The sequence below is a fragment of the Euwallacea fornicatus genome, chromosome 11 (assembly GCF_040115645.1).
Source record: "Euwallacea fornicatus isolate EFF26 chromosome 11, ASM4011564v1, whole genome shotgun sequence".
Lineage (NCBI taxonomy): Eukaryota > Metazoa > Arthropoda > Insecta > Coleoptera > Curculionidae > Euwallacea > Euwallacea fornicatus.
The window spans coordinates 1,719,406-1,740,470 of NC_089551.1; the positions used below are offsets into that span (position 1 = coordinate 1,719,406).

A 21,065-nucleotide genomic window follows, 5' to 3' on the forward strand; every position below is an offset into this window, starting at 1 on the left:
TACATCCCCTGAAATTTTTTCCGGTATATTTAGGAAACGTCCTGTATGTGTCGGAGTTGCAGCGCGCGTTTCTCTCATTTTCTTTTTACCTCAATGGACAGTATGCCTCTTCCGCAAAACAAAGAAAGGTGAAAGGACTGGCAAAGCGAATCACGATTTATCTGCGAGATCAGCGTGAGGCTGAGTTTGAGTTAGTGCACAAAGACCACATAAACCACGACCGTTAAGTTAATTGATACATTACCATTAACCGGAGAGAATCCGGGTTTTTAGGGAAGAAGATACGATGCGACAATGGCTAATGCGAGGCCATAAACCGGGAATTTAAGATTATTAATAGAGGTCGTATTTCTTGCCGCCGATCAGATATTACGACCCCGCAAATGTCTAAATATGTCTGTTGTAAATGATTATAAAGTGCGGCTCATATACAGGTGAGTTATGAGCGCGGATCTGAAAGTTGGTATCAACAGCAACGACAAGTGATGCAATAAATAATACACTCGTGTATAAAGCAACTTTATATCCGGCTAATACCGGGGCGAGGCGAATAAAGAGTAAAAGCAACAGCGAACGAAACTATTAAGCTCGGCTCGGAGTTTATTATCCAAGATTCCACGTGCGAGCTCCGGTGAAGAAAGTTTCAATCGAGTTGAAAGTTGAAATATTCATTTTGAAGTTGACGACTTCGAGAGAAAGACGAGATAAGAAAGCTAATATCTCCGCCAGGTGGTTTAGTAAATTAACTAAGTTGGTTAAAAAGGGTGCCTTCATCAACTTTCTCGTACTCACCTCCGACAAAAGCACTTCAGATAGCAGACTCACCTTCTTGAGATCCTTGTTCGGCTCCCCATCGTCAGCTTTCCGCTTTTCCGTGCCGATGAGCTTGCTCTTGTCCTTCTCGCTCACGCACACCTGTAACAGTCAGGAAAAAATGGCTTAACATCCCCGCTAATAAAACTTTAGCGATAGCAGGAAACTTTTCCAATATGTATTTAAACCGAAGAGGGTCATAAAATAGTCAATAAGCTCTAGGCTTTCGGAAACTCATTCCAACTTCTATTTGTTTATACGTTATGTAGGAGCAGCTCGGATTACCATCGTGTCCTACTGGAGAATAAGTTTCCTCGCTGGTGTCACAATGAATAGCGGCCCTTAAAGTTTAAAGGGTTGGGAGCCGGTTTTAACATTTCAGTTCTATTAATAATTCCCCGTTAATTATTGCAGCTTAACGTCAACGAGCGACGATTAGAACTGAAACTGGAAACTTCCCCAACAATTTTCGAAGAAGCTGTAGTAAACCTGAGGCAGTATACGGGCAAAAATATCCGTTTAATAGTTCCCTAGGGAGCGGGTGCAGTCGCTTCCATACGAAAATCATTACCCGGAGAGTGAACGCGACTTTCCTGAACTTGGCATTCGATTTGCTATCAATGTCGGGAGGAGACCGCTGCTTTAAAAATGCTATTTCTACCTCCGAATAAGGCGACGCGACTCCCTTCCAAATCAGTTCTCCACACACCCAACGAGCCGCAGGAGGAACTGGCGAAGCCCAAAACTTGGCCACGATCAGGAAACCGACTTGAAAATCCGCGAATTTCGACAACAAAAATGAACGCCGGCAACGGCGCTTCCTTAACTCCTCAGGAGCTTAATGGCGAAGGTAGACAACCCACCGTGCACGGCGGCACGTTGCTGTAGGTATTGTTGTCAGCTGCTGCTTATTTCCTAACTTAAACGGTGGGAGGGTTCGTTTATGATAAGATCGTCTTTTCAGCTAACGAGTTGATACGTTAATGGATTTTTGCTCCGTCGTGAATAATGGGGATGTTCTCAGGTAAGGGCGGGAGGGTTTTTGCCATGTGAAAACTCTCGCCTTGATCCCTCGACGGATTATACCCAAATCCCACTTGGTGACGTCTCATTTCAAACTAAATTTCACCCCCGATGGCGACACTCCACTAATGCCACTTTTTCCTTTCGCTCGAAGAGAATCTTCCTTAATCTCCCCCAAAATTTCTCCGTCCCAAAAATAACCGATACCGTGAAAGGGCCACGGGGAAAATATCTGTTTCTGCGTAATGTGAACGCAATATATTAATAATAAAACTCAGGGGACCTGTGTAAGTAGAGAAGAAACGTCGATAATATGTCTTTGATGCCGACGTGGAAAAGTTAAACCTCACTTTGGTGCTCTCGCTCGCACTCCCACACTGGATTCTCTTGAAAGTTATACGAGTTTTGTTTTTGAGTATATCGAGCCGAATGCCCCAGGGAACCTTTAGTTGTCTCTCTGTTGCCGAATCGAGACAATTATTATCGGTTTAAGGTTTTTTTTTAATTTTTTTTATTTTTTTTTTAATTTCTGGAAGAGACGTTTTGGATGCCATTCACATGTCGAGATGCACTTGTGTCTGCAGGCACAAATACACATCAGATTCCCGCATGTAGTGTATTTCGACGAGGAGTTTACGAACTTTTGCGTCGGTTAACAAACCCATTGTCTCCGGAAAAGCGACGTCTCCCTGCACCATAAATAAATCCGACTTTATCCGTCTTCAACCCAGCTTCTTTCCCTCATTGTTGTAGCGTTGTTTGCTTTTATTTCATTTCTTGTGATCGAGGTTCTTTCGACATTATCTTTCATTGTTAGACCCCACTCGGCGCTGTTGTCCTTTCCGGCAGCTTAATAGCTTTTTCGTTTGATAAACAACTGCACGTCATGTGCACATAAGTTGTGTGTTGTAGAGAACATCATTAAATATTTGCCGTTTAAGCACACCGGATTTAATAAGCCGGGGAAAGCTAATTTCGGTTCTCTCCTCGTCTAGAGCCGTCGACAATTCAAATATCTCGGAGGTCGTTAAATTAAGGCTGAGATTTTCCTTCCGAGAAAATGGGTTGTTCAGTGCACGCTCACTTGCATGCTTATCTTCCTAAATGGATTGTTTTGGCAAATTAGGATAATGTTAATGTTAAGCCAGCTTTCGATCGGTGTACTCGTACATTTTAAACAACACAGCGGTCTTGATTTATCTTCAACCCAAAACAAACGGAATAACTTTAAAGTTGATCCTCAACAGAGCGTGGCCGGTAAACAAAGTTTGTCGGGGCAACATTTTGAGGTTGTTATTCGACCCAGCGCCAACGGTGGAAGGAAAGACAAATTACGACTTCGAAACCCCGGAAAAAATGTTTTTGTCCGTCCGCATTTATCTATGACAAGCCTTCTGTCAGAAGAAAAAATGGACCTATTAATTTCTTGAACGTTTACCAATCAACCGAGACTTTTAGGCCTTTTTACGACGTTCCGGCGGTTTCGAAATGGCTTTCAAATTCGTATTAACATTTAATTCCGCCACAATGTCAAGATTTTTTTTTAATGTTTCTTGCTCATTTGGCGAAGGACAATAACTGCGCATTTCATTCAGAGCTCTATCCATTAAAATATTATTTTACATTGTGATGGATTTTCATTGCGCTTTCCTCAGTCTGCACCTGATGATTTTATAAATGATTAATGGTGCAATAAAGGACACTATGGGTTTGGATATCGGGTAAAACATTTCGGACGCAGTAAACCTCAAACAAGCTTGCCGCCATAGGGCAAGAATCGATAAAAATCTCTGACAAATTTCGCGGTTTTTAGGAAATCTACCCGAGAACGGTCTCATTTATTCGCCGAAAAGTGCAGTTTAATACTTTTCTTAATCAGCTCAAAAATGCCAAGAAGCAAATACTGAGCAAATCGCTAAAAAACTTGACCAGACGACGAAACTTACTGAGCTAAATCCTTGAAATCTTCAGGTAAGCTTTTGGAAGTTTTCGTGAGTACTCTCTTGGTTATTTAAGATAAAACATACTCTAGTGCTTTTGCAAACATCGTTTTGGGTCGAAAACTGTATTGAATCGTGATCCCATTTAGAAGCTCCTGATCTGTAGATTCTCACAATTTTTTCGCATAATTTTTCCCGGTTTATTATGAGATTTATCCTTTCTAGGTGCATTAATGAAACGTTCAAAAACCAACAAAATTATCAATAATTCTTTTAATAGATGCAAATGAAAACATTAATCGAAGCCGTTCGTATCAGGCGATGTAAAATTTAAATGCATTTATGCGTCGATTTAATGGGCTCGGTTGTTGCGATCGTTATTTCATAATTTTGCTCAACATTTGTACGTTATTTACCAAAACCACCCATGTCGCGAATAATCCTAGGAAGGACGTCGAGGGAGTAAATTTCGATGAATATTTCAAACGGGACAATAAATTGCCAATATCCCGGAGTTAAAACAGAAAATTTTATTTATCGGTTCAGTTAAAGCTAAAACAGTTTGTTCAGGCACGTTTGGGAATTAAAAAAAAATGAATAAACATTCTGGAAAGCACCAAAAAATGAGACCATCCCCCGTCGATTGAAGAGAGTTTTCAAGTCACGTTCCTACTCGTCCACAGCAGCGAAGCTCGCAGAAAAGACCATCACACCCCTGCAAGGCAAGGTGGAATTTTGGGGAAGCCCAGAGGTAAGGGTCGTAACAGAGCCGCGCGTTGAAGGACGCACAAGTGGTCAGCTCTTTGTTCGGATTAGCCATCGGCTTTGCCGCAGCGGTACAATTGTTCGGTCTCATTATTTTTTTGTAAAAATTAATTGGCAAATAAATCCTCGAAACGCATCGCTTTGTATGAATTCCCACCGACACTATTCAGCCACAATTGCGTAATATTATCTTTTTCTGTGGAAAAAAAAACGAAATAAAAAAGCGCGCTATTGCCCCGAGGCTAATTGTCTAAATCCCAAATCGCCTTAAATTTCCAGCTTGGCGAAATTAAAAAAGCCGCAAATTGGACAAAATTCCCATCTCCATTGGAAAACTAATTTCAGGCCAAATCCTCATTAGGTTCATCATTAAAAACCCAACTTTCCCTATTATTTTTGGTTTGCCAAGTATCAGTTGCAAATTGCGCTATGGGAAAATTGGGGTTTTAATAATAATTGAGCTTAAGATTGGGTTTCCTAACGGGCACTGCCGGTCGCAATTGAAAGAAGCTGTTGTTGTTGGCCGGTTTCCATCAAGTTTAGTTCCGCAGGCAAAAATAAAGAATTCGCATTCCCCCTGGCATAATAATTTTATTATGGCAGCAGATGCATATCGAACCCCAGGGATTTATTAAAAGAACACATCCTTGACTGCACCGCTTCTCTTCCAAACTTTCCGGTTTATATTAGAATTTTTCGGTATTTTATTGGAAAAATTTCCGTGCGTTGCATTGCACTACTCCCGACCCTCATCGGCTTGATAAACGTGAAAACGTTCCCGTTTGGGATAATTCAGCTGATTAACATCTAAATAAAATTAAAAAAAAAAAAAATCTTCATTTCCCGAAAAAGGAGCTCTCGAACGTTTGGCGCTTCTGCCCCGCGATTAATAATTCCCAGCTATGGGCAGAAATGCTCGGTGAAATGCGTATCTTATATTATTATATCTTCGATAAATCAATTTTTCGATTTAGATAAGGAGACAAGCCTTCCGCTTTCCGAACCAATCAAGTCGGTTTTAATTTGCCCCGATTCGGAAAATCTGCTTTGTAACGCAGTTTTCAGGTTGTGCCGGATATTGAAGAAAAAAACCGTTTAAGTGATTAATTGCTATGGCCGATATGTTGTTGGGCGCGGCAGATCCATATAATCCCACTTAAAATTATTCAGCTAAACGAGGCCTTTCGTAATGTTTAAAGAACAATAGGGACGTGGCTTGCCGCAGTATTAGGCCGGAACGACAATGGAAATATGACAATGGGGGCTTAAGAAGGCAAGTTGGTCCATGTCTTAACCCACTTTCATTGCGCGGAATTCAACAGCTATAAATCAAGTTCGATATCCGAAAAACGGATAGAGGAGAGGGCGTAATTCTGGTGAAAGGCTTATTTGTGCAGCTGGGTATGATTTTTATGAATGGTTGATAAATGAAGTTCGTCATCGTCGATCCGAAGACACCTGAAAGTTTTGTTAACTACCCCCTGCTTGATGTATATTTATGGGCAAGCCGGAGGGCAATTTGTCACTGTCCAGACAACAAGGCCGCATTTACAAGAATATTTAGATGCACTGTTGACGAAAACCGGTTGAGAGGAACAATAAGAGAACGCCGTCCTCGGAGCTTCTTTATTAGATTCCTCTACACGCGCTTTGATTTCATTACAAATCCGGAACACGCACTTCAAACAAATTGTTTAAGTGCCTCAGTGGGAATCGCAAAACGATGTAAATTTAAGACAAACGCATCTGCGCGAATATTGTAAGCAATTTCATCCACAATTCGCGTGTCCCGTGCTGAATTAATAGTACAATATACTCGGTTTCATATCAAATGCACCACCCAGTGATGACAATAATTAAGGCTCGTAATTTTGACAAAATAATGCCTCATAATAGAGTATCAAATGCAATGCGAGGCCGCACACTGCGAACATTATTCGAAGGTATTTGGAACCGGCACAATTGAAAATGCTGCCTTGGCCTGCGCGCTCGCCAGACCTATCATCCATCGACCGTCTTTGGGACGTGATGAGTCGTCGTTTTCGAAATGTGCCGAGGCCTCCGAACAATTTGTTGTTACCGCGAAAAGTACTTGCTGGTTTTGTTGTGCGAGGCGACGTCACTCATTATTAACCTTTTAATTAATAGATATTGTTTTTTTATTGAAATTCTGACCATTCGATGTTGTATTACGAAGCATTATTTTGCCGAAATTTCAAGACTCAATTGTTGTTGTTATTACCGGATGGCGTAATTTGATACGAAAGTGACTGTGCATTGAAATGGCTAGAAGTTTCATAAAAGTCCGGCACATTGGCGTGCGAACGCAACATTGCCAAGCCCCGCGCAAAGCGGCGGGTTGGCAACGCAGCAGGAGCGCGCCCATGAGCTTACGGCAAGTTAGTACAGGTATCTTATAATGGCTACGAGATTTTTCAGATCTCTTTGTTCAACCTCTAGTTGTCCGAGGCCCGCATTTCTCCTATTTTGGAGGTCGTCGAAGTCGATTTCTTGCCTTGTCCGTAAAAAACCTGAACTGGAAGATATTGCACACGGATCACCCCGTATGCGTTATTAAATGGTCGGTTAGAAAATGCGAAAGGTCATGTGCATCTACTTAGCAGTGAATAATAACCGACCGTAAAGCCTATTCGTCACGATTCTCAGTCGCTGATTTAGGCAACGTGCCCGATTGTAATTACGGTAAAATACGTCCCGATTGCAGAGAAACGCAGTGATGAAGCTTCATTATACCCGAAATTAAAAACAAAATTAACACCTTCAAGTCCATAAATTATTTAATCGCGAATTAAATTTTAATTAAATGCTAATTCCGGGACACATGTTGCGGGCTAACGTTGACATTAATGGCCAAAATCTTCATCGATTCAGTCCATTAAAACACGTCGCACCTCCCCAAACCTCCTCGTTGCGTTTGGGTATTGGGAAAAACGCGCGAACAATTTTTAAGCAGAATTTCCACGTATTTTTCCTGGGGCTCCTGCGGTTTTTGAGATCTGCATAAGTCACGGTTTATGGGCTACTTAAGAGTGATTCCGCGCTTCCCCTTCTGGTTGCAGCGAGACGGTCCAAGTAAGAAAATCCCGGAAGATGAATCCGGTCGCTCCTGGAAAATATTTACCGCCCCCGGGGGGATGTTTTACCACACCCTAAATCTTCCTATTGTGACATTTGTAATCCCCAGTAAATATAAACACACGTTGCGCCTCGTAAATCTGACGAACCCCGTCGAGTTGTAAGCTTATTATCCCCCGTTCATAAACAGCGGTTTCGGTACGTCGTAATTAGAATTTATTCCGCCTTTACGGCATTTCTATAAACAGATTTTGCTTTGCTGCGAACATCCGGATTCGAGCCATTTCTACCGCGTCCGCTTCAAGTTTCATCGAGTTTTCAACATGAGCTTTCGGGCCATAAAACAAGCACGCATTCGGTATAAACAGCAATTTATCGCACGCGGGTTCGAAATTGAGATGAAAGCTGCGGATCAGACACGAATTTTCCAACAAGAATTCCGTTAACAGCTCGGATTTCGCACCCTGCGGGGTTGATATCGTCATTACCTGAAACCGTCCCTGTAAAAAGTCATTTTGACAAAGGAACGTTACGTATATTGCCTCAATATTTTCCACGTAAACGCGGCTATTTAGCTAATCTGCATTTTCAGTACTCTTTTCTCGGAAGAGGGAAGTTTAATATAGGAAATTTATAGGGGATTATTCAACGCACGTAGAGGGTCAAGCCACGCAGTTCGGAATCGAAGGCAACACTAATCAGCCCCAATCAGGCGTTTAGTTTCAATTATAAATTCGAATAGAATATGCGGCCATCGCAGCCCGTCTCGATAGGGAAACTTTGAGGAACTTTTCTCATCAGCAATGAAGTGGTATAGTTTTAAATCTGGAAACTTTAAAACCGCCTCGATGGTGCATGTTTTTGGAAGTTAAATTGGCACCGTTCACATTGGCACCAGATCGTATCGCGTTCCATCGGACAAACATGCCACCGAGGCCCCGGGCTTCCCCTGCGCTAAATCGCTGCTATATCGCACAGGGTGTTTATCGGGTACCCGCGCAAACTTTAAAGAGGGAGTCCTTGACTAGTTCCGAGGCAAAAGTTCACGGGAATTGCCGAGGATGAGTGCCGCGTGCTGCAAGGCACGCGTCAATTCGCCTTAACGTCGATTGACGAACTCGTCCGAACTTACCTCGTGTCCGATTGATAACGGCGCGCGGTTCGAATATGCTGTTTCATTTTTTTTCAGTTTTGTAAACCAGCGGTTCGAAGGGGAAACACCGAAAACGGTCCATAGGATTCGAGTCCGGCGGTCGGGGAGGCCAGGCTTGCGGCCCCGCTCTTCCTCGCCAGCGGTTAGGGCGATTCTCGTCCGATTTTTTTTTTAAACTAAAATACGTCAAAACGCAGCTTGTTGAGCCTTCCCGGGGCTGCGTGAGACCGACCTCGAGACTCGCGACGGTTAGTGTGCAGCTTCGCTTTCCGTCATTCATAATCGGAACGTTCGAATTTTCTCGAATAACCAGGCAACGGTAAATTTTTGCCATAAAGCCCTTTCCATAAACTTTTTTTTTTTTTTTAATTTAACGATGAACCCGAAAATGGCAAAAAAACTGGGGAGTTCCGCTTAAAAACCCCAACTTGGTGCTACCACGCTATTTTGACGGACTCTGTAAATTTGAAAATACGCACCCCTTAATGACCCAAAAACTTTGATACGAAACATTTCCTTCTATAACTCATATTCACCGAGATATCGCGTTTCAACGCACTAATGAGCAACTCTGTATACACACACCCAGTTGAACTTGGGCACATGCAATTGGCTCGTCATATGCGTCGAATTTTTCCAGGTTTTAGGGCACCTTGCAGGTGCAGATTTCGGCTTCAAAATTTCTCCTCAGAGGTTCGTCGGTAAGTTAGCAGCGGGTTGGTTGTGTGTTTGATCGTCTAAAACGTGCATTTTCGGTTTTTGCGTCCGAAACACAAATTTGAGTTCGTTCTCCCACTGCCTCACAATTCAAACCGAAACTACATCATCAAATTAAACAAGAACTCAATTGAACTTCAATTTTAAAGGGCCAAAATGGAACCATTTCATTATCAATCGATGTAATGAAACCCCCCATAATGAGGTTTCGGTTAAGCTGTTTATCGGGTGAAAATCCTCCCTTAATTAACTATTATTATATAATTTGATGACATCCAGTTGATTTGCCTCAGGGCTATGAAGGCAATATTTGCCATCAGCCTCTTGGCGGTCCATTAATCGAATTCTTTCCATTGTTCTCGCCTTTGTTCGGCCTCGACGCTCTTTCGTCTTATCCCCCAGACCATCCCTCGAGTTTGACTTATTGGGGTTATTATTCGCCCCCGTCGAAAATCAATTTTCGATTTGTGTGGAACGCCAAATGCAATTCCAGGGAAAATCGTCACGTGTGCGAGTGAGTGAGCCTCATATAGAAAGACGAGAAATGTAATTGAACTAATATGCATGAGGTATGAAACTTTGAGATATCGAGGTGCTAAGACGAGACATAAAAGAATTTTATGGTTCGCTCTAATTCTAATAAGGGGGGCCATAAAATAAAATAGCCTCATTTCCAGATTCGGTTTAATATGCAGCCACTAAAATTATTCCCGTTATGGGGACGTTTTTCCTCTTGAAATTATACACGTACATGGGGAGAATGGGATTATGAAGCTCATATCTGGGAGAAAGTTCGAAGTTGCCCCAAGAAGAGAGTCATTAAAGACATATTTCTTGAATTTATTCCGAAACTGTGTTCCTAGAGGTTCTTCGTCATTTACGAAGAGCTGCTAGTGCCGAGAAATAGGAAGCGACATCGATAATGGCGAAAATAAGAGGGCGCGATTCGCTCCCCCCGTTCTCGACGGTGTACTTACTCGGCAAGTACTCAGCCCATGAAGAGCCGAATTCAATTTATGAAAAATTGTAAAAAAATAAAACCAATCACGAGTTTTTCCTCAATTTTTATGAGGCAAATTCGTTACTCTTAATATATTCTGTATACAAGGTGTTTCGGCCAAGAAAGCCCATGGGTTGAGGGCGAATGGATCGTCTAAAATGTAGTTAAATGCGGCCAGCTTGAAGGCTCTGGCCCTTCCTCGAGACGCAGGGACTTCGGTAAGTTCCGTGGAAACCCCGCCTTTTTTTTTTATTAATCAGAACCTGTCAGTTCGCCACTTCCTGCCCGTCAAATCGCAAATACGAGTACTTTTTCAAAATTCCGCATTAAGTTTTCTAAAAGACAGGATAGCTTTTGTCGGTAAATGTGCCCTTTCGACCCAACGTAGCCCCCCCAAAGAGCAGCTACTTCTTTGGGTACTTCACCAAAATTGTCCCATTTAATACACTTTTGACCGGTATACCTAATTTCAAGAATCAAACATTTCTTGCCCAGCAATATCACGCAACGAACAGTTAAAAACAACATTAAATTCGTCACGATCATCACGAGGGGGCCCCCCATTAGGAAAACGGCAGTCAGTGCAAGTCGCTTGTTTACTTCGAATTTCTTGTTTGAATAATTACGGGATTGTCGAATGCGGGCACATCTCGGTGAAATAATGTTTTTCCAATGCTGAAGCATTGAGCACGCGATTGTGATTTTCGTCTGCGGCTTTACTAACCGAAACAGCCGCGAGACAGTTCGTGAGGACCACAACGGTGGCCAGCGAGAAATCCGGATTTGACCCCCCTTGATTTCTGTGCGTGGGACACCTTGCAAAAAAAAAATTATCGCGTTCCAATCGTTATCGCGGAGCATCGTGGACGCCTGGAGTCACATTCCCGAACCATCCTGTATAGAGTCATATTTCCAATATAAAGCGCTTTACGAACGTATTTACTCTCTATTGGGCGGTTTTAACTGAAGCAATAAATTAGCATGTTGGCTTTGACTCGCTTTATTGTCGGTTTGCCTGTAATCGAATTTACTTTCATAGGATATATACCATGCAAGACTGGATTTTGAGAGTTCTCAACTTACACTCCGGATGCCGTATATTGGAAATCCTCTCGACTGAGATATCTGAGGTGGGTGTAGGACCAAAATCTGTATATGGAGAAGTGAAAAATGGCATCTCAAAAGTGTTTCAGGACACTGTCTAATGACCACTAGAGTCACCCAGTATTCGAGTTATCCGAGATTCCTGGGTGTCTGGAGAAGCTTTGGAGGGTCGGGTTAATCGGTCTGGACACAGTCTAGACGGAAGTTAAATATGAATCGGCCAGTTCAGGTCAGCTTGGGTGCACTTGAAGGCGATAAAACCGTTGTAGTGCTCATTACGGAGGGCTCTTTCCTGACCTTCCCGAATCTCAGAGATGCATATTTGATTAAGGGAGAGAGCTGCGAACATACCTGAGTGCCACTTAAGTTCAGTTGCCCATACCACATGTTTACAACATTGACAAGACCACTGGTGGCCTGCTTAAGGCTGAAGGGGCCACGTTGTGTGGCTTAACGGTGTTCTACGATTAGGCTAGTCAGACACTGAGACGCGAAAATCAGGCCCGCAGCGCAATTAGTAGATTCCCTTTTGGAAATTTTCATGTTATACTTCGGGCTCATTCAAATTCCCTCTCAGCAAAATTGTATTATTGCCTGGCATTGCCATGCGGAAACGTGCCCCGAATCCTCCTGTGAGCCCCCTGGAAATACCAGCAACTCAACCCAGAAAGGATTAACTTTTGGGTCAATCTTCAAGACAGTTTTGGGCTTTGGGAATCATCCAGATGCAATTTCATACCACTCCGGCAATATTAACTTTAGTTTGGAAATGTTCAGGAAATTGTAATTTAATATACAGACGCAGTTTTGAACCTTTCAAAGGCGCTCCCTTACTGATTTTTGTCGAATTCAGAATCGTTTGAACCGATTGATATTTCAAGGATTTCACGGGATAAAATTTAAATAAAACTTCATGTTTTATCTGAAACACAAATATTGTGGATTTCGAAAGTCCGTTTAAAATTCTCAAGCTGTATTTCTAGAACTTTTATGTCTGAAATGAAGAAGGTTTAGGGGCCCTTAAAGAGATCAAATCAATCCATTTTTGAAGGAAAACCACGCCTCCGAAAATTTTGCAGTTTGCCCGAAAATTTCCAATTAGGGAGATGCCAACTTGTCCTTTTTTTCCAAAACCCATTGATGTCGGCATGTGGATAATTGGCGAGCCAAATGGAAACAAAAATGCATGAAATTATACTTTCCGACGAGCGCGGTATGGAAAATAGCTCTCATAGTTGTAAAATTGCAGTTCACCTTTAGAAAATTTGAGGATCGAGGAAAATCTGCTGGATAATGCGTAATTTTGTGTACTAAGCGAGAAATGGGCCGTGTGGCAAACAAGAACTTGTCAAATTTGTTTAATTACCGAAATTGCGGCAACCTTCATTCTCCACGTCTCCCCTAACGAAATTCTGCCTGTGCATCTGCTATGATTCCCATTCCCAATCAAACTATACTCACGCCCGCCGGGCATGTTTCGCAAATCAACGAATAAATGAATTTTTGTTTGGCGAATATCAATTTGATCAATGTTTTTATTTGAGTTTTTCGAAAACAGGCACAATTTAACTCTTAATCTCTGGTATGATACAGGCCCGAAATTTTATCGAGTGAACATGTTAACCAGAATCCGGAAACTGAAGCGTAAACGCAATTTGAATCACAGATCACCGAGTCTCGAGCCAATATTTGACGAAGCTCTGGATAGTTTACATTCACGATCCCAATGTCAATTTGCCAGATCGACACCCTAGATATTTGTTCGTAAAATAAACTATATATATATATATATATATATATATAAATATATATATATACAGGGTGTTTCCTAACTACGTGTAAAAAATTTAAAGGCGTAATCCTCGACTGATTTTGAGTCAAAAATGTCTAAAAAACATATGTCCGCAAATGCCTTGTTTCCAAGATACAGGGTGTTGACTGAAAGACGTTGAAAAGGGTTTTAAAGGTTTCTAAAGGTTTGGTGGTATTTACTAACTTGTTTATTGTGAGTATTTTTTGCTACTTCCACTACCATAGACAAGATAGTCAGTGTTATTTTGGTGTTTTACTCTCTAAAGTGAAAGAATTTAGTTCTGAGTCCCAAAAATCAGATTACACCTCAGTTTTGAAAATTTTTCAAATGCCTAATTACACTGATAAAGAAATGGCCGATATGGTTTTTCTTTGCGGCCTCGCTGATGGTGAGTGTTTGGCAGCGAGTCGCATTTACATGGAAAGGTTTCCAAACCACCAAGCTCCCAACCACCACACTTTTAAAAACCTCTTTCAACGTCTTTGTGATACAGGATCTCTTATGAAAACTCCAGGAGGAGGAAAGCCAATAACACGTCGAACACCAGAAGTGGAGGAAGACATCTTAAGACGTATTGAAAAAAACCCCGGAACCCCCGGAATTGTCTTTTCTAAAATTCAAACACCCAAACTGAGTCATTTTTGAAATAAAATCTCTTTTTCTTGTCACATTTCAACACCCTGTATCTTGGAAACAAGGCATTTGCGGACATATGTTTATTAGACATTTTTGACTCAAAATCAGTCGAGAATTACGCCTTTAAATTTTTTACACGTAGTTAGGGAACACCCTGTATAAATATATATATATATATATATATATATATATATATATATATATATATATATATATATATACAGGGTGTTGCTGAATAGATGGTAAAAAATTTTATGAATGAATCTTGAGCCAAATTTAAAACGATAAATTGATTATAAAGACGCGTCCACAAATGCTTCGGCTTCGATCTGCAGGGTGTTAAAGAACACTTTTAAAAACTTTTAAAACTTTGGTTTACTCCGCACCAATACAAGATGTGGAACATCTTTGATCTCGGATTGTTGGATCTTTTGAAGTAATGCCAAGAAAAAGACCAAGAATCTTTCATAAAGTACGGCAGCATACGAAAAGAACAGAATCACCTACGCCAGTAGGGCGGGGCACAGTTTCGGCAGCTGCTATAAGATTAAAATACTGTCATATTATGTAAAGTAATAGATGTTAATGACGAGACTGGAAAGTGAGAAAATTGAATGCGGATTTCAGAAATTTGTCGGAAAGTTTCGAAATATTTCTAAAAAATGTGATAAATGAGAGCTGAAGACCCATCGTTCCGCGTCACCCCGTATATGAAGTCAAAGTCCGAAAATTTTCGTTGATTGGAAACTGTCGGCGTATAACGTCCAAAAATTTTCAGCAAGTTTTGATGAAAAGTAAACAACTAAAAGTTGAAAAAAAAACCAAATATTTTTTAACACCCTGTAGATTGACGCCGAAGCATTTTTGCACGTGTCTTTGTATGTCGTAAATTTGGCTCGGTATTCATCCGTTAAAGTTTTTACCATCTATTCAGAAACACCCTGTGAACAGGGTGTTATTTAAGTGCCTGGCCAAGCCTCGCAGGGCTGATTATTCGCGAGATTTTAAGACGAAAAGGCTACATAAACACGGGGTCTGGTAATGCTTCGTCTTCAAGACGCAGCTCGCCAGACATTTAAAAAAAAATCATTTTTTCGTAAAAATCTTAACAATCCTGGAGGCGATTTGGTCGAAAGGTGGCAGTGTTGCCCGTGGCCGTTATCGCTATTTAGACGCCACTGACTTCTCAAACCATCTTATTTTCTTTCGCACCAAGCGCGGTCGTGGCCTCCCTGACCGCCGGATCTAAATCCGTTAGGTTTTTTCCTTCGTTCAATACGTAACGATCTATGAAGAAAGCGACACCTTCCATCGTGAAAACGAAGCGTCGCCGTGATTACGCTTGTACAAACTTGGAACCACTCGAAGAATCGCCCCTCGAAGTTGCGCCGCCTACTCAAATAACACCCTGTATAGAAAGGGAGCCTGCAGTATTGGATAACGATGGAAGTTTCGAGTGTAAACTCTGGAGTACTCTGTTCGGGAGTTTGCAAGGTCCCTGTTCACTTTATCGTCCCGTGCAATTAAATCGTTATCGTTAAAACTGCATTAGCTATCTCCAAAAAAAAGTCGAGTTGTTTAAGATCTCCGCTCGGGAAAGTTCTCTTTCCTTCGGAATTTAACGATACATTAAACGCCACGATAGGCCTAATCTGTTCCATCATAAATCACCGGCACAGAATAATGGCCCCCTTTCTCAACTTCTTCCTTACCAATGCGTTTTACGTAACAATAAGTTGGAGAAACGCTAAGAAAAGTCGTCTTTTCCGTGTTTATTATGGGACCGAAGTTATAAAATATTCGGTGGGTGTTCAATTTCGAGTGATGAACGTTCGATAAATTGAATAAAGCCAGAGATTTGCCATCTTCTCGGCCAAACTTGGATCGAACACGGAGAATAGTTTGGGCAGTAATTGATGATGGGAGCCTCCAAGCTTTATCCTTTCCCTTTTGGCCCGTTCCACTTGATGCAAATGGATCGTGAAAGTTCCAGGAGACATACGCCTTTTTGCGACTAAAATGCTTTAATCAGTTTAAGGATAAAAAGATATTTGTTAAAATTTCATTAGCCACAACGTCGGAGAGTTCCTAATTTGTTCAGGCTGCCACGAAGTCGTCCTCCATTGATTCGCTAAGCCCCCCGACAAAGTAGGAATGGCAAATATTTACCTGATTGTTAATAATGTCAACAGTTTCACCCTTTGATTTTGGCTTTGATTTGGAACTCATACGGCAAATATTGATTAGGTCATCCCTAATATAGAGTGGATTTTGCCGTGCTTCGGGGGAGGAATGCGAGCCGCCGGGGCTGCCCCATGCGGATTTTTTTTCGACTAAAAATTTCAGACATGTTTCCGGTCGTGGTAGATAATTCCAAAACGAGTGAATCACAAAACATAAATTTCGGTAATCAAAAGAACTAGTCGAAATTCGAGGTACATTTCCCAGTCGGTTGCTCCGCATACGAAATGAACCTTCGTCGAATTTCAATTACTTCAAATGGCTGATCCCGGAACCGGTTTCAGGTCTGATAAGTTCCTTTTTTTGTCCGGAAAACTGGTGAAAAATTAGCCATCGACAGGGAAAACCATTGTGATTTCTGTACACTGTATATGGCATCAATCTTGTTAATGATCTGTCGATAGACGGTTTAGATTTTTTTTTTTTTTTTTTAATTTTTTTTTTTTTGGGAAAATCGGTGGCATCATCAATTTAAGTTTGCGGAACAAACATTTAAACGCCAGAAATGTTGAGAATAAAAGAATTTCCTCTCGCAAATTTTCTTCGGCCATTAGTTCGCCTGCAGGAACTACAATTTCCTCGCAATGACTCTCATTCGCCGCGAAAATAATTTCCTCATTCGTTAATAATTGAAATCAAAAGGGGGCTAATTCTTTTAAAAGCTTTCGCTCCCCGGCTGCCGAATCGGGGCTAATAATTGGCCGAGGACCGAATTGTCTTGCAGGGAAATTAAAGGCGAAGCTGCAATTTAAAAACTAGTTTCCCGAAAAACTCCCCGAAACCCCTGCGTTTCCCGGGTCCATTGTGTTCTGGAACGTCCAATCTAGGACCATTTTCCCCAGAAAACCCAACTGGAGAATTTATTTTATGACGCAATTGAATTTACAACGGCACGGACTCTTGCCCTGGGCGACGCGGAGATATGCAAAAAATCATCCGAACGGAAAAGAGACAAAGTCCATTGATAGATATCCATGAAATTGATTCATAAATAATATTCTCCCGTGAAATAAATTTCCCCTTTAATATTGTCGTTATTTTTCCGCATTTCAATGCAATGGAAGGCAAAAAGCCCTTTAATGTCCCTTCAATAAAATAACTGAACCCCTTTGAATCTGGGATCAATACGTCTTTTCCATCCCAATAAGCTCGTCTGACATCGCAATGTTTTGCATTAGTTTTACGTCGTTCTCCATGAATTTTAAGTGCAGATTTGCATATCCTGTCGTCATAATAATAGCCATCCTAAAACCAATATTTATACCTGTCCGAAATGGGAAATGTTCACAGATGCATATGCGTGACGTATATTTATGTATGCAGCCGGTTTTGCCGATTCTCGTGCCAACGAATAAAAGGGCGTAACGCCAATTAAGGGTTTTGCAACAACGTCATAAACTCTAAAACCCTAAAAGGGGTCAAGGATTCTTCGGGATATATCGGAAATTCGAAACGCCGCCTCTAAAGAACCTCGCTGGCTTAAGGTCTTTTAGGATCCCTCTACTTGGTCCATCGCCCGAAGTCCTAGCTCGGATATTAACCCCCTTTTAGACGCAGCGGCCCTTTGAGTCCTTTTTCTATGATCCTCCTTTAAATTGTGGGCTACTCGGTAATTTCATACGGGAGTTTATGATGTTCGACGATGAGAACGGAGGGAGGATTATTGCTGGATGTATATGAGTTCCTTCCGAGGGAACCAGGTCGTGGTCGGTTCGATTAAAATTTAATTGGTAAGTTGAAAAGAGTGACGCGACAAGGGTCCTTCGCAATTTGAGCGGTCCGCAATGGGGCGAAATATGCCACACAAACGGCCACGTGAGGAGAGGGTGGGGACTGACGTATTCCACATAGAGCAATCACCAACACGGAAGATGAAATTTTACAAAAAGAGGCGGGTGGGTACGGTGATCGAACACCGACCTCGGCTCAACCCTTCGGGAGAATGACATCGTCCCTCGGCGATTGGGAAAAGGGGCTGCCGAGGGTGTGGCGCAATTTAACTATTCACCTCTCGTATGCTTCGTGTTACCGTTTATTTTCGTTTTCTACCCTTTTTTTATACTCTGAAGACGGTGGAACGGAAGGATGGACGGCGCCAGCAACCCCTCTCCCAAAAATAAGTCGCCGGCCATTGCCCATCGTGGCCCCATCGTGGAAAATCCAAAGCCGGACCGAAACCTTATGATTAGCCAACGAATCTCTGCGGTCCCGTCGAATTCTTCTAGGAAACCAATTTTTGGTACATCTAGCTCTTCTCCAAAGACATCAGCACTGTCCGTGGTTGCATGCGCTGACGGAGGTAAAAGAGTTCTGTGCCAAACGCGTTGGAAATATGTCTGACATTGTCGAAGAAAAGGTCGACTATCTGCGGGGAAAAACGTTGATAATACTCATTTGAATCATTTCCTGAGAGGCTCTGTCTTTCTTCAACAAACCAGAACCATCTGAGGAAAATTATATTCATGAGAATTGTGTAGAACGTGCTGGAAACGTCCGCATGTCCAGCTGGCATCTACGAAATTGAAGTTCTACCGAGGGGCGCGCTCTTGAGGATGCGATATTCGTTTCGTGAGAGATTCAGGCTCCCTCCAAAGACTTCGCAACCTCCGAACATAAATATCGCTGCGTCCGAAAAAGCCGCATTTAAATCATTTTCCCGCTCTCCAAGGCACGGTTTTTCAACCTCCTGGTAACTTTGCCGGCGAGGAAATTTCTTGGGAAATATAAAATTCAACTGCTCCTGCTGAATTCGCCCTCTCCGTGGAAATTATCCGGCTGGCAGGGCTGCCAGTAGGTTCAAAAACTGCGCCCTAAGCCTAAGAGATTTGCTCGCAGTCATGATTTTATCGTATTCAGATTGATGCGGGTCGTGTGGGTTAAAAGACACATTACCAAACTTTTGACAGGGGCCGAGAGGAAAACCGATTACCTTACGCCAATTGGATTCCCGTAAGTGCTCGAGTTGGCAAAGTAAACAGTTTAAACTAAATAAGTATATTCAGACTCATTACAGCGGTACATTTAGAATTTTGCTCAACTTGGAGAAAATTTAATTTTCCTTCCGAATAAATATAGCTTCTTTTAATAAGACGAATGTTGTTTATCTCGAGATGTAAAATGAAAAATCTCGTCAGTTATGTCGAGGAAAGCCCTGCCAAAGCTACTGATCTCGCTAAACAGCAAACAAGCAAGTGCAAGATTTCCCAGGTTTGTTGCTCTCTCGAAATTAAATTTCCCCTTTGGCAGACTCTCACCTCTAGTTTTGAACAGCAAAAAACATTAGAGCTATCTAACATCTAAAACCAATATCCTTTTAAGGTTTTAAGCTCGTCCCACATGCCCGTCTGGCCCCGGTTGTTAACCTTCTTTGAGTGGTTTTCCTTGCAAGCAATTTCGTGTGTCGCCATCGCCAAGTTAAGCCTCATTTCTATCTTGAGAGCTTCATTACTAACTGTACCAAACTAAAAGAACAAATTAATTCCTCGGAACACAAGAGGGAGGTTCGGTCCGAAGGTGTTACCGAACCAACCCTGTTGCTGCGCTTTGATAAATGGCCGCATTAACTTTCGGGGGGTATTTAAAAGATTTCGCCCTTCTGCCGCCCTTAATGGATCGCCTCCACGCCATTCGGACGTTTATACAATTCGGTCGAAATCCCCGGCATTTATAAATAAAAGTTAACAGAGAAGGTATTGCGTTTACTAATGCAGAAAGTTTCCTGTTATAATTTTATTTCGTTGCAAACTCCTGGGAGGCATTATCGTAAGTTAGTTGCTCCTTGAGAACGAGCTTTGTTTCGCACGTTGAAGTTCTTAACGGAGGTAACGATTTTTTGGAAGTTCGCACCTCTAATTGGCCGAAATATTGGACGACGTTTAGCAGTTCATTCGTCAAGGTTAAAAAGTCATTTTATGGCAGAAGAATGTAAAGAGTTAGTGGAATTCTCGCCAAAATGGCGAATATTGCGCGGAATTCAAACCGAGGCGGACACAGGGAGGGAGGGAGCGCGCGAGGGGCAACAGGAAGAAAATGGACAGAACATTTGATCCGTTGGAGAAAGACCGAATATCTCAGAAAAAGAATATTCCTAACATCACCTCACTGTCGAAGGATGTTTTCAACGTCATATTCTGTATACTTTTTCTATTCCTGCCAGCACCATTTGCGGGCGTATGGCGGGAACTCCTGGTGTCTTGGAATAAATCTGTACCTTCTAACAATAGATTGTTGCTGCACGAATCTTTGAAAATTTAGAGAGGGGCTTGTACGTGTTAGGAGCTGATTATCTACAAATCTATCTCCCTACACCTGGAGTGCAACAGTGACGGCCCACAGGATTTTAATGACCGACGTAGCTTTCACACCACGCATATGAATCGAAAGTGCTGCTTTGCACTAAAAACCGAGAAGCAGGGTAAAGCTCGGGCAAACCCAAGCTTACATGTTCTGGGGTGGTCTGGAATTATTCCGCTCGTTGGCTCAATAATTTTAAGAGCTATTTCTCAACTTGTTCTCAACTTTCGCCTAGTCAAATTGCAAAAACTTTAATTGGCGTCACGCCCTCAATTCTGATAAGGCGACACGGAAACAGGCAGACTTTTGAAACCAATCTAAAGCACCTATGTTCCGACTTCCAAGGGCTATAAATATTCTTACCATGTCACGCAATACACGCATGCACCGAAGCAAGAACACAAATTCCCGGTTGTAGTTAAAAGGGGTGCAAAAAAGGGCAGGTTAGATAGGGAGAGCTTTTGTTTTTAG

At 42.0% G+C, this 21,065-nt stretch overlaps 1 protein-coding gene across 3 annotated transcripts in view; it reads right to left on the minus strand.

Moving 5' to 3' along the window:
- The window catches only part of LOC136342077 (pseudouridylate synthase RPUSD2-like), an 87,742-nt gene that overhangs the window by 16,691 nt on the left and 49,986 nt on the right, over positions 1-21,065 (minus strand). For 2 of the 3 annotated variants that reach the window (XM_066287553.1, XM_066287552.1), the window contains exon 4: positions 793-915. In XM_066287553.1, the coding sequence (XP_066143650.1) occupies positions 793-915 (123 nt within the window). The remainder of the gene's footprint in view (positions 1-792; positions 916-21,065) is intronic. The other variant, XM_066287554.1, reaches the window with a different exon arrangement.